Raw genomic sequence first — 13,624 nt, 5'->3', positions numbered from 1 at the left:
TCTTAGTTGCATTGCCTTTGTTTGTGCAAAAACTTTTCAATTTAATGTAATCAAAATTATCCATTTCCCATTTCATAATGTTCTCTATCTCCTGTTTGTTCTATTCTCCATAGATCTGATAGGTAAACTATTCCTTGCTCCCTCAGTTTGCTTATAGTATCAGCCTTTATATCTAAATCATGAACCCATTTTGACTTTATTTTGGTATATGGTGTGAGATTTTGGTCTGTGCCTAGTTTCTGCCATACTCTTTTTCTGTTTTCCCAGCAGTTTGTTTTTTCAAAGAGTGGGTTCTTATCCCAGAAGCTGGGGTCTTTGGGTTTATCAAATAATAGATGACTATAGTCATTGACTACTGTGTCTTGCATGTTTAACCTATTCCACTGATCCACCTCCCTATTTCTTAGCCAGTACCAAGCAGTTTTGATGACTGCTGCTTTATAATACAATTTAAGATCTGGAATTGCTAGGCCACCTTCCCCTGCATTCCTTTTCATTAGTTCCCTTGATATTCTGGACCTTTTATTCTTCCAAATAAATCTTGTTATTATTTTTTCTAACTCCAGAAAATAATTTTTTGGTAGTTTGATTGGTATGGCACTGAATAAGTAAATTAGCTTAGGTAGAATTGTCATTTTTATTATATTAGCTCGGCCTACCCATGAGCAACCGATGTTTTTCCAATTATTTAGATCTGATTTTATATGTGTGAAAAGTGTTTTGTAATTGTGTTCATAGAGTTCCTGGGTTTCTTTCGGGAGATAGACTCCTAAATATTTTATAGTGTCTACAGTAAGTTTAAATGGAATTTCTCTTTCTATCTCTAAACAGCCTCTTTCTTTAACTCAGAATGTCCCAAGACAGCTTGGAGCCTTTCTGGATACTCCTGGTTGTCAGTACTTTTTTTGGCCTTCAATCCCCTTATATTCTGTACCTGTGTTTATATCGTGACCTCTCAGTAGAATGGAAAGCAGGGATTTTTTTTCCATTTTGTCTTTGCATCTCTCTCTGGTGCCTAACACAGAACGCTACATATCATAGACACTTAACAAAGGCTTCATTAATTGAAACTGAATTAATCAATTGTGATTCCAAAGGACAAAGACAAAGCATGTGACCCTCCTCCCCACAGAGAAGAGATAGACCCGACCATATGAAACATGCTTTTGGATGTGGCCAATATGGGAATTTGTTTTGCTTGTCTATGCCTAGTTGTTACAGGGGTTTTGTTTTTTCTTCTGGGGTAGGGGGGATAGGGAAGAGAGAAGAGAAAAAAAATAATACTTATTCATGGGGAAAAATTGAAAAACTAATTTAAAGAAAGAAATAGAATTGAAAATCAGTTCCCATCTTGCCCAAGTCCATGAAGGCTGGGGGAGGGGCAGGGACAGAGTTAATTATTCCTTGATCTTTATTGTTTCATCATCTGTCCCAAATCAGATCACAGAATATTCAATCTGGAATAGCACTTAAAGCTCACTTAGTAACTCCTAGACAGCCTGCCCTGTGCTCCCCACACCCATTTCTGTTTGCCCAAGTTACAGTTAATTGACAAAGTTAAAAGGAATTCAGGTAGGGGAAGGCCCAGCCTGGAGACTTACTGAAAGAGGAAGAGATCTGCCAGTCATAAAAAACCCAAGGGCATCCTTAAACATAATCGCCCAGATTGCATTGCTAAACTCCCGGATCTCACCCCAGAACCAGAAGTCTCAACTGGGGCTGGAAGGAAGGAAAGAGATAAGTTGGTAGAGAGCAGAGAACAAACCCTCATCTCTTAGGAGAGGAACCCCTACAGAAAAGCTTTCCATCCACCTTCCCCAACCACACACACTCCAACAGACAAACAGCAGATATTTACCATGTACCTGCAGAGGCCACAGGATTTTGAGGCATACTCAGGGACGGGTTTAGGCATTAGTCATCGGGGTGTCATCAATATTTATTGTTCTGAGTTCAGTAGAGAAGACTCGATACAGAGCTGGAGGAGACTTCAGACCTCTGGTCCAGCTTCTTCATTTTACAGATGAGGAAACTGAGGCTCAGGGAGGTTACAGACAGCCAGGTGGTACAGTGAATAGTTAGACCTGGACTCAGGAACACCTCTCAGAGTATTCTGAGTTTCTTCATCTGTAAAACAAGAATAGCAATACGTTATTGTTGTTGTGAAGATAGAACGAGATCCCATTTGTAAAGTGCTTTGCAAACCTCAAAGCCTCCTATAAATGCCAGATATACTTATTTATCATCACCCAAGGTCACACGGGGAGTAAGTAGCTAAGCTCAGATTCCAGCAAAGGTCCCCGGTTCAAAATTCAGTGCTTTTTGCACTGCCCTGAGGGTCCATCCTCCGTGGCCTGGGTGGCCTTGGACCATCTCTTCACTTGTTTTTTATCATGGTAGATAGAGCACTGGACTTGGAGTTAGTCTGAGTTCAAATCACAACTCAAACATTGACTGGCTGTGTGACCCTAGGTAAGGCACTCTCTCAGCCTCAGTTTCCTCATCTGTAAAATGAGGGTGATAATAATAATAATAGACCCTGCTTTCTAGGGGTGTTGTGAGGATCCAATGAGATCACATATGGGAAGCATGTTGCAAACCTTATAAATGCTAGCAATTATTATGAGTCCACTGGACCAATGATCCCCATGACCTCTTCCAGGTCTGATAATCCTGCAATTCATTCATCCAACCAAAAGTCACTGGTAGCCTCCTGAACACCAATGACATTGTAAAAGCAAAAGAGCAACTGGAAGTTTGTAATGCAGAAGGAAAAACAAAAATGTGTATGGAATTGAGTAGGACAGAAGCCAGGACATGATCAATATCATAAGCAGGACACAAAGTACTTGAGTTCAGAGGAAGGAGATCACCCTGGCCCCCTCGGTCCCTGCCTGAAGGTGATCTTTGAACCTGAGTAAAATGAATTGACACCTCAATCAAGTCTATAGTACAGCACCTTTATAGTTCTCTACTTCTGCAAAGAAGGGGGAATTCCTTCTTGTATAGGCATACCTTGGAGATATTGTTCCACACTGCCACAATAAAGTGAATAGCACAATAAAGAAGTCACACTAATTTTTTTGAGTAGAATTTCAACCAGCCAAGGTGGAAGGTCAGGGGCCACCAGGGAGAGGGCATTCCAAGAGGAAGGGAGAGTTCAAGCAGAAACCTTCATTTTACTAAGGTTCTTCTTTCTTTCTTTCCTTTCTTCCCCTTTTTCTTCTTTCCTTCCTTTCCTTGTTTCCTTCCTTCTTTATTTCCTTCCTTCTTTTTCCTTTTTCCTTCTCTTTTTCTTCCTTCCTCCTTTTCCTTCTTTCTTATTTCTATCTTTTCTTCCCCTTTTTCTTTCTTTCTTTTCTTCCCCTTTTTCTTTCTTTCTTTTCTTCCTTTTTCCTTCTCTTCCTTTCCTTCTTTTTGCCTTTCTTTCTTTCCTCCTATTTCTTTCTTTTCTTCCTTCTTTTTCCTTTTTCTTTCCTTCCTTCTTTTTCTTCCTCTTTCCTTCTTTCTTTTCTTCCTTCTTTTTTCTTCCTCTTTCTTTTCTTCCTTTCTTCTTCCTTCCTTTCTTTCTTCCTTTCTTTCTTTCTTTCTTTCTTTTCTTTCTTTCTTTCTTTCTTTCTTTCTTTCTTTCTTTCTTTCTTTCTTCTTTTCCTTTCTCTAGATTTATAATCAGAAAGACCTGAGTTCAAATCCTGCCTCAGACACTTAAAAGCTGTGGGACCCAGGCCAAGTTACTTAGCCACTTTCAGCCTATTTCCTCATCTATAAAAATGGGGAGAATAATTGCCCCTATTCCATAGAGAGAGTCATTGTGAGGAGCAAATGAAATAATACATATAAAATGATTTGTGAACCTTAAAACCCTAGATCATGCTAGCGGCTGCCTGCTTTATTTCATTTTTTATTTCATTATTTGTTTTAGGAATGTATTTCTAGACTAGACTAGACTAGACTAGAAAATACATATAGAAATCAAGGTGACATAAAAACCAAAGATAGCAATAATTTTTTTTCAAAACTTCGTTTGTTTGAAAAAATTTGCATGTGAAGCATCTTGAAGCCCATAGAGTCTAAATGGCTAGCCAGCAGCAGTCCCTCAGGTAGTAAGTAGGGTCCTTCGAAGGATTAAAATCCAAGGTCTCAACTCCAAATCTAAAACTTGGATGGTTAGATTAGTTGTCATCTCAGAGTTATAGGTTTTGCCATGAAAGGTATCAGACAGAATATCATAGGATCTTAAACTTTGAGTTGGGGTGGGCCACAGAAGCCACAGAGTTAAATCATCTGATTTTATAGATAAGGAAACTGAGGCAGGAGGTGCTAAAATGACCTGCCCAGGATCACACAGCTAGTAAGTAACCAGGTCTTCCTGGCTCCACATCAACTGTCCTAGTCACTAAACCAACCTGTCTTAATCCCACCCCACCTTTCCCACCCCTCCCACCCCTGCCCCTTTGGGAATGAAGCTCTTAGCAGCAGCCCTACAGCTTCAGAATAGTTGTCGTTGTTTGACCTTCATTCTCGAAGACTTCCCATGCCATCAGGAAGGTGATGCCATGACTTGACCGTGAACTGGATATAAGTGAGGGAGGGCTGTGCAAGGTCACCAGCCTCACTTTCTCCTCCCGAGCCGTCTGGGTCCAATGCCAAGGTATAGATTAGGGCAACTGGAAATGGACCCCTCAGGAACAGTAAACCTCAGCTGGAACCTTTGGCATTCAGTTACTTCCTCCCTTCCCCCACCTCCAGGTGGTGGTTGGTTAATATCTTGGGTCTGTTTTTTTTTTTAGGCAATTGGGGTTAAGTGACTTGACCAGGGTCACACAGCTAGTAAGTGTCAAGTGTTTGGTCTGAGGCTGGATTTGAACTCAGGTACTCCTGACTTCAGGGCCAGTGCTCTGTCCTCTGTGCCACCTAGCTGCCTCTGGTTAATATCTTAGATTGAGGAAACCCAGAGCAATTCCTAGACTAGAATAAAGAGACATAACCCAAGTTTCAGACCAAGCTGGGGAATTTTGCACACTGCTGCCCTGTACTGGTGGAGAGAATTGATTCAAGAAGAGTTGATTCAAGAACATTCAAGAGGAAAGAGGTTCTTCATTCCTTCTTCAAGAGAGACATTTGTGGTTTCAGACTCCCTCCTGGCCAGACTCCAGACACACAGAGACACTCCAGACATACAGAGACAGAGATTTGAGAAGCTGTAGATACATGGGAAGGGGGGGGGGGAATTGGCTCCTTCACACGTCTCTGATTTCTTTATGTTTTTTTTTTAATTTCTTAAGCAATTGGGGTTAAGTGACTTGCCCAGGGTCACATAGCTAGTTAGTGTCAAGTGTTTGGTCTGAGGCCAGATTTGAACTCAGGTCCTCCTGACTTCAGGACCAGTGCTCTATCCACTGCACCACCTAGCTGACCCTCACACATCCCTGATTTCTAACTTGCTTCCCGAGAGCCTTTGGGGAATTCTCTGTTGGTTGGAGAGGTTCTCATCTCCTAACTCCATGTCTTTGTACCGACAAAGGATGTCCTGGTATGCCTTCCCTCCTCACCACTGCCTCTTGGAAGCCCTAACTCTTTTCATACTCAGCTCAACGCCACATCTGCCAGGAGGCCTTTCCTGGTTAACTGAGCTTCCAATGACTCCCCTGAAAATTTCCTTGTATTTACTTTGTGTGTGGTCTGTATATACTTCAATGAATACATGTTGTTTCCTCCTTCTTGCTTCTTGGAATCCTCAGCCTGGCTACCTCCTGCTACCTCCTCAGCTCTGGTTCCCCTGGTTGTTCCTGCTCTTCCCCCCCCCCGTAATTATTTTGAGTTTATTCATCTGTGGACATTAGAATGTGTGGCAAGAGCTTAAGCCCCAGATAAGGTCCCAGAAGGCAGGAGCTATTACATTTCTTCATACCCATGCTAACAGTGTATGCTTAACAAAAGCTTATTGAATTCAATTGAAGTGATTCCTCTTTGTTGTTGTTATTCAGTCATGTCCAACTCTTCTTGACCCTATTTGGGGTTTTCTTGGCAAAGACACTGGAGTGGTTTGCTATTTCCTTCTCCAGTTCATTTGACAGATGAGGAAACGGAGGTAAACAGGGTTAAGTGACTTGCCCAGCGTCACATAGCTAGGCAGTGTCTGAGGCCAGATCTGAACTCAGGAAGATCAGGCTGACTTCAGACCAGCACTCTATCCACTACACCATCTAGTTGACCATGTCTCCATTTAGCAGTGCCCTATCTCAGCCTTCCCAGTTCTCAGAGAGAGACTAAGTGATTCTCCCCCTGACACCAGAAGCCAAGTGCTTCTTGGTCTCCTCTTCCTTCATTTTTCTTTTCTTTTTCTCTTTTTGGTGAGGTAATTGGAGTTAAGTGACTTGCCCAGAGTCACATAGCTAGTGAGTGTTATGTGTCTGAGGCTGGATTTGAACTCAGGTCCTCCTGAATCCAGGGCCGGTGTTCTATCCACTGCACCACCTAGCTGCCCCTTGTTCTCCTCTTCCACCAGAGCACTGGTTATCTATCTCTTCCTTGGCCCTAGGGAAAGCAGCAGCTGTTCTTAATCATCTGGGGTCCAGCTTCCCTTTTGGAATCCAATTAGTCAATGAGCATCTATTGCACCCTTACTAAGTTCCAGGCACTGTGCTAAGTCCTTCTGTTGTTCAGTCAGAGGATAGATCTATTCTGATTGGCTACTATTTTGTGATAGATAGGCACAGTTTTACTAACAGGATACAGATGGGTGCATTGGAATCAACATATTCTCAAGAAACAAACACAGTAGTAAAAACATTCTCATCATTGAGAAACTTCTTCGTTCATAAGATTTGTTGTTTTTGTTGTTCAGTCTTTTCCAACTCTTTGTGACCCTGTTTGGGATTTTCTTTGCAAAGATACTGAAGTGGTCTGACATTTCCTTCTCCAGCTCACTTGACAGATGAGGAAACTGAGGCAAACAGGGTAAAGTGACTTGCCTAGGGTCACACAGCTAGTAAGATGTCTGAAACTGGATTTAAATGGTCTTCCTGACTCCAGGCCCAGTGCTCTATCCACCTAACTGCCTGAGCTAAGACCTAGGGAAATAAAGAAAGATGAAACAGTCCCTGCCTACAAGAGGCTCAAATTTTAATGGGGAAAAAAATACGTAAATAACTAGGCATATACAACATGTCCCCCATGCCTGGAATGCTCTCCCTCCTTATCTCATTATCTAATCTATTTATTCAATGCCATCCCAATTAAATTACTAAAAAATATGCTAGGTTAGATAAAATGAAAACAAAATTCATTTGGAAGAACAAAAGATCAAGAATTTCAAAGAAACTAATGGGAAAAAATGTAAAGGAAGGAGGTTCAGCAGTATCAGACTTTAAATTGTAGGCATTAAATATCAAAACTCTCTGGTACTAGCTAAGAATTAGAAAGGTAGATCAATAGAGTAAACATACATAGTAATAAATGGTTACAATAACCTTGTGTCTGACAAATATAAAGATTTGGGGCAGCTAGGTGGCACAGTGGATAGAGCACCAGCCCAGAAGTCAGGAGGACCTGAGTTCAAATCTGGCCTCAGACCAAACACCTGGCACTAGCTGTGTGACCCTGGGCAAGTCACTTAACCCCAGTTAACAAATATAAAGATTTAAGTTTTTGGGAATAAGAATTCATTATTTGGTAAAAAAAAAAATGTAGGGAAAGCCAGAAATCAATGTGGCAGAAATTGGGCATAGACCACTATCTTAAAACATGTGACAAGATAAGGCCAAAATGGATATATGACCTAGATATAAAAGGATATTAAACAAGAAAATTAGAAGAACAAGGAACATATTACCTATCTGACTCATGGATAGGAGAACAATTTATGAAGAAAGAAGAGATAGCATTGCGAAGGGTAAATTGGATTATTTCAATTACATTAAATTTAAAAGTTCTTGTACAAATAAAACCAAGGTATCCAAGATTAGACAGAAAGCAGAAAATTGGGGGGGGGGCTTTCATAGAAAGTCTCTCACATAAAGGTCTCACTTCTCAAATAGATAAAGAACTTTGTCAAATTTGTAAGAATATGAGCTATTCCCCAATTGCTAAATGATCTCAAAGGAAATGAACAGGTAGTTTTTCAGTAAAGAAATCAAAACTATAAATAGTCATATATATATATATATATATATATATATATATATATATATATATATATTCAAATGCTCTAAATCATCATTGATTAGAGAAATGCAAATTAAAACAACCTTGAGATATCATCTTACATTGGCTAAAATAATAGATGCCCTTCAATTGGGGAATAACTAAACAAGTTGTGGTATATGATTGTAATGGAAAATATTACTGTGATATAAGCAATGATGAGCTAGTTAATTTTAGAAGAACATGGAAAGACTTAGACCTATGAAAGAAGATACTACTCCCCTCCAGAGAAAGAATTAACAAATAGAAATATGTGTAGCATGGTCTTACATATATGTATATGTGTGTGTGTGTGTATATATATATATATATATATATATATATATATATATTCATGTCTAATTGTAGCATTCTATAAGGCAGGATGGGGAGAGAGGAAGAAAAAAGTACACAGCAGAGAACAAAAGAAAACTTGGAAACACAGAAAAACTGGGTAGCTTTGAAAACAATGTGTAGTACTTATTACATTGTTTTTCCAAAAAAAAGTAAACAGTTTGAAATGGAAATTTATTGTTTTATATTGGATCTTCTTTTACTGTTCTGCTGTGTATGCATAAATGTTCCTTTTTTTCTTGTTTTATATTTAAGTTCAAAGTGAATTTTTTTTTTAAAAAAATTTTCTAAGTCTTCTCCAGTGCCATAATTCAAAAGCATTGATTTTGCTCACTCAGCTTTCCTAATAGTCCAAATCTCACAGCCATACATTGCTACTGGAAAAAACCATAGTTTTGACTATACAGACTGGTCGACCAGGTGATGTCTCTGCTTTTTAGCACTCTGTTCCGATTTGTCAAAGCTTTTCTTTCAAAGAGTAAGCGCCTTTTAATTTCATGGCTGCAGTTGCTGTCTGCAGTGATCTTTGAGCCCAAGAACAGAAAATCTGAACCTGCTTGTTTTTCTTCTCCCTCTACTTGCCAGGAAGTTGATGGGACCAGTTGCTGAGATCTTAGTTTTTTAGATGTTGAGCTTCAAGGCAGTTTTTACACTCTCTTCTTTCACCCTCATCAAGAGGCTTTTTAAGTCACCTTCACTTTCTGCCATCAAAGTGGTATCATCTGCATGTCTGAGATTGTTCATATTTCTCCTGGCATCCTTAATTCCAGCTTTTGATTCATCCAGACTGGCATTTCTTATGATGGACTCTGCATATAAGTTAAATAAATACATAAGGTGAAAACAGGTAGCCTCATCCTAATTCTTTTCCAAACTTAAACCATGTTTGGAATATGGAACAGCTGAGGAAACTGAGGCCCTGAGAAGTGAACTGGCAGTCAGCACCTGAGCAGGGATCTGAACCCACATTCTTTGACTCTGGGCATCCAGGTATCAAAGGGTGTAGAGCCTAGAGTCAGGAAGACTCATCTTCCTGAGTTCAAATCAAGTCTCAGACGCTTACTAGCTGTGTGATCCTGAGCAAGTCACTTCACCCTGTTTGCCTCAGTTTCCTTATCTGTCAGATGAGCTGGAGAAGGAAATGGCAAATGTACCTCTGCTAAGAAAACCCCAAATGGGGTCACAAAGAGTCAGGCATAGCTGAAATGACTAAACAACAGTCTCTGACTCCAGAATCAGCACTCTTTCTACTGTATTTTATTCCTTCATTAATCCATGTATGTCTATATGTCTTTATTCATTAATTACATATATAGATGATAATAGATAAAACTTTCAATTTATGGTATCACCTCCCTGGTGTCATGGTCCTCTTCTAGAACAAAGTACAAACAACCACTTCTGTGAGTAGAAAAGGAGCTGCCCATTGGAGACCAAACTGGAACTAGCCGGTTGGGCAACACAGCTTTCTTTTTTTTCTTTTTTTTTCTTTTTCTCTCTTTCTTTCTTTCTTTCTTTCTTTCTTTCTTTCTCTCTTTCTTTCTTTCTTTCTTTTTCTTTTTTCCTTTCTTTTCTTTCTTTCTCTTTCTCTCTCTCTCTCTCTCTCTCTCTCTCTCTCTCTCTCTCTCTCTCTCTCTCTCTCTCCCTCTCTCTCTCTCTCTTCTCTCTCTCTCTCTCTCTCTCTCTCTCTCTCTCTCTCTCTCTCTTTCTCTCTCCCTCCCCCTCTCAACAACAGGTCCCAGCCCAAGCCCTACTTGGTCCTTGTTTGGCTCAGAATGAATTAAATAGCAATTGTTTCTGTTTTGCCCAGAAACCCTGGGGTTCTTCCCCTGCCAGATCATTTTTTTAATAGGTAAAGGGGCCATTTTCTGCCTCATTTCTTACCTAGCCCTAATCACTAAATGGGTGTTGCCTCAGTCAAACTGAGATCTGTTAAAGTCTTTAGCTTGAAAAGGCCAAGGGCCCCCACTGCATTCTGGCCAATCTCCAGTTGTCCTGATCTGTTTCTGGCCACTGGACCCAGACAGCTCTGGAGGAGAAAGTGAGGCTAGTGACTTAGCACAGCCCTGCCTCACTTACATCCAATTCATCTGCATATCATAGCATTACCTTCTTGAAGGCATGGTCCTCTTCCAGAACAAAGCACAAACAATAACAACAATAGGCTTTGTTTCCCTTGATAGAATGCAAGCTCCTTGAACAGAGGGATTATTTCACTTTTTGTCTTTCCCTCCCCACCCCTCAATGCCTAGCCCAGTGCCTGCCACATAGTAGGCACTTCATAATTGCTTGTTGCACTGAATTGAACAGAGGGCTGGCATCTGGTGGGCTAAAGATGGGAAGTTCCCATTTGCTCTCCTTCAGCCAATGAAAACACCTTCAGGAAAAGCTCAGAAAATATCACTCCAGGAAAAACCCTGGAACAGCTGAACCGGAAGAAAGATGGGGTGCAGCAGTCCAGTAGCCCAGGTAGCTTGAGGGATTAGCAGGAAAGGACCCTCTTGTCCTGGGGGAGGAGGGCAGTACATAACTTGAGGCATCCCAGCAAGCTAGCAGAAAGTCCCACCTCAGCATACCAGGAGGAGATCCTGAAACCCAGGTCGTGGAGCAGGCAAACGCCAACACCTGGACCCCCATTGCCTCAGTAAGGGCGGGGGAAACCGGTGGAAACCAGGTTGGAAAACCACCAGGTACCTGGCATTCTACAACAACTGGCTCTCCAGTGCCTCAGCAAAACTGAGGGAAGCAGCCCTCCAAGGGGCCCAAGTGGATAAACTTCCTGCAACATCCAGCTGAAAGAAGCTGAAGAAAGCCAAAGGAAGGAAAGGCCTGGGTGCAGGAAATCTCCAGGGGCCACACTACCCAATCCTACCCCTAGAGTTCCAGTGTTGCTAATTCCAGCCCAACACCAGGTAAGCTGCCAGAACCCTACAGCCTCCAAATGCCAACATCAGAGGCCCCAGCACACAAAGCCAGTGACCAGGCCCTTGGCTCCCAACACAAGAAGCTTGGGTCAGTGCCTTCTGAACCAGAGGGTAAAATAGCCATAGAAAAAATCCACTGATCACCTCCTGAAAGAGCTCCCAAATTGAAAATGCCAAGGAATACAGTAGCCAAATTCCAAAATTACCAGGTCAAAGAGAAAATACTGCAAGCAGCCATAAAGAAACAATTTAAATATCATGGAGCCACAGTCACAATAACACAGGACCTTGAAGCCTCTACATTAGTGTAGGGTGTGGAATATAATATTCCATAAGGTAAAGAAGTTTGGATTATAGCCCAGGATCAACTACCCACTGAAAATGAGCATGATCTTTCAGGGCAGGAGATGGATATTCAATGAAATAGGGGACTTCCCAACCTTCCTGACAAAAAGACCAGAGCTCAACAGAAAATTTGATCTTCAAATACAAGACTCGAGAGAGATATAAAAAGGTAAACAGGACAGAAAGAAACAGCATGTTATTAATAAGGGCAAACTGTTTACATTCCTACAAAGAAAGATAATACTTGTAACCCTTGAGAATTGTATTGTTATTACACCATGTTAAAGGGCTATACATAGAGGGGGTTGACTTTGATAAGTTGACTTTGATGTAATGATAAAAAAAACTAATCAAGTGGGTTAAATAGATCCAAGTAAGTGGATTATTCTGATCTAACTAAGAAAATTAGTTAGATCAAGAAAAATTACTCAGAGAAAAGGAAAGGAGGAGGCAGATAAGGGTAAATTACACTACAAGAAAAGGCACAAAAACCTATTACAGCAGAGGGAAAGAAGGGAGGGAGATGAGCGTTGTTTGAACCTTACTCTCATCAGATTTGGCTCAAGAAGGGAATAACATAATCAGGTAAAGAAATCTAATTTGCCCTATAGGCAGTAGGAGGGAAAAGTGGAAAGAAAAGGGAGGGGAGATAGAAAGAAGGGAAGAAGTAGCAAGGGTAAAGGGGAAGAAAAGGGAGGGGGCTAATAGAAGGGAGGTGGGACTCTCATCAGATTTGGCTCAAGAAGGGAATAATAATCAGTTAGGTATTAATATTGATAGACTCAACCCTTCTCAGCAATACAAGGATCTAAGACATCTCCAAAGGCCTCATGATGGAAAATGCTATCCACCTTCAAAGAAAGAACTATGGAGTTTGAATGCAGATTGAAGCATACTATTTGCTATTTTTTTTCTTCTGTTGTGTTGTGTTTCCTCTTTCTGGTGGTTCCTCCTGTTGGTCCTAATTCTTACTTACAACATCACTAATATGAAAATATATTTAATAGAAATGTAATGTGTATAGCATTATCAGATTGCGCACCATCTTGAGGGGGGAGGTGGGGAAGGAGGGGGAGAAAAATTTAAAACTCAAAAGCTTATGGAAGTGATTGTTGATCAATCAAAATAAATTAATTTTTAAAAAGAGAAAAGAAAAAGAAAACACCTTCAACCAACCAGGAAGCCAAAATCTGAAAAGTATGCAAGGAGTTAACCCTCCCCCATCTCTGTAAGAGAATATAAAAGCTCCCTTTCTTTCTTTTTTTTTTCCCCACACCTCTCTTTACAAAGTCTTCCTGGACACTCCACCTCCTCTCCTCCACCTCCTCCCCAGTCTGCTCCTCCCTCGCTCCTTCCAGCCTGCCCAGAGTACAAGTTCTCTCACCTTCAGGATTCCAAAAACAACACCTGGTCTGCCTTGGTCAATGGTTAACACTTGACTGGCTTTATATAATCCTTCCCCGCCCAACGGACTCCTCTGTTCAGCACCGGCCAGCTCCCTCCGCCACCATGGTAAATTTGGGGCAGATCCTATGGGCTTATCGCAGGTATCTGATGGCCATCCTATTTCCAGTTGTGCTGCTGCCTCTGCCCTTGGTGGTCTCAGGCAAGGTAAAATGTTTTTTGGCTTCTGGAAGTGGGGCTAAGAGAGCTTGGGGAAGTCTGGGGCAGGCCAGCTGGAGTGGGCAGATCCACATGACATGAGTTAGTTCCCTGGTCTTTCCCCCAGCTGCAGGAGAAGGGGACATCTCTGGCTGCTGTCTCTCCTGACTTGGCTCCTCTTTTTCAACCTTGGCCCCAGACACACACAAACTACA

General features: G+C 41.2%; 1 protein-coding gene across 2 annotated transcripts in view; it reads left to right on the top strand.

Moving 5' to 3' along the window:
- Positions 1–13,192: 13,192 nt before the first annotated feature.
- Positions 13,193–13,624, top strand: part of SLC13A2 (solute carrier family 13 member 2) — a 47,289-nt gene continuing 46,857 nt past the window's right edge. Inside the window, exon 1 of one of the 2 annotated variants that reach the window (XM_020963373.2) lies at positions 13,193–13,418. In XM_020963373.2, coding sequence (XP_020819032.1) covers positions 13,317–13,418 — 102 coding nt within the window. In that variant the 5' untranslated portion in view covers positions 13,193–13,316. The remainder of the gene's footprint in view (positions 13,419–13,624) is intronic. The other variant, XM_020963374.2, reaches the window with a different exon arrangement.

This window comes from Phascolarctos cinereus, unplaced genomic scaffold, assembly GCF_003287225.1.
Source record: "Phascolarctos cinereus isolate Bilbo 61053 unplaced genomic scaffold, phaCin_HiC Scaffold_5;HRSCAF=322, whole genome shotgun sequence".
Classification (NCBI taxonomy): Eukaryota; Metazoa; Chordata; class Mammalia; order Diprotodontia; family Phascolarctidae; genus Phascolarctos; species Phascolarctos cinereus.
Note: the sequence above shows the minus strand (reverse complement) of the source record. Positions and strands in the feature narration are given on the sequence as shown.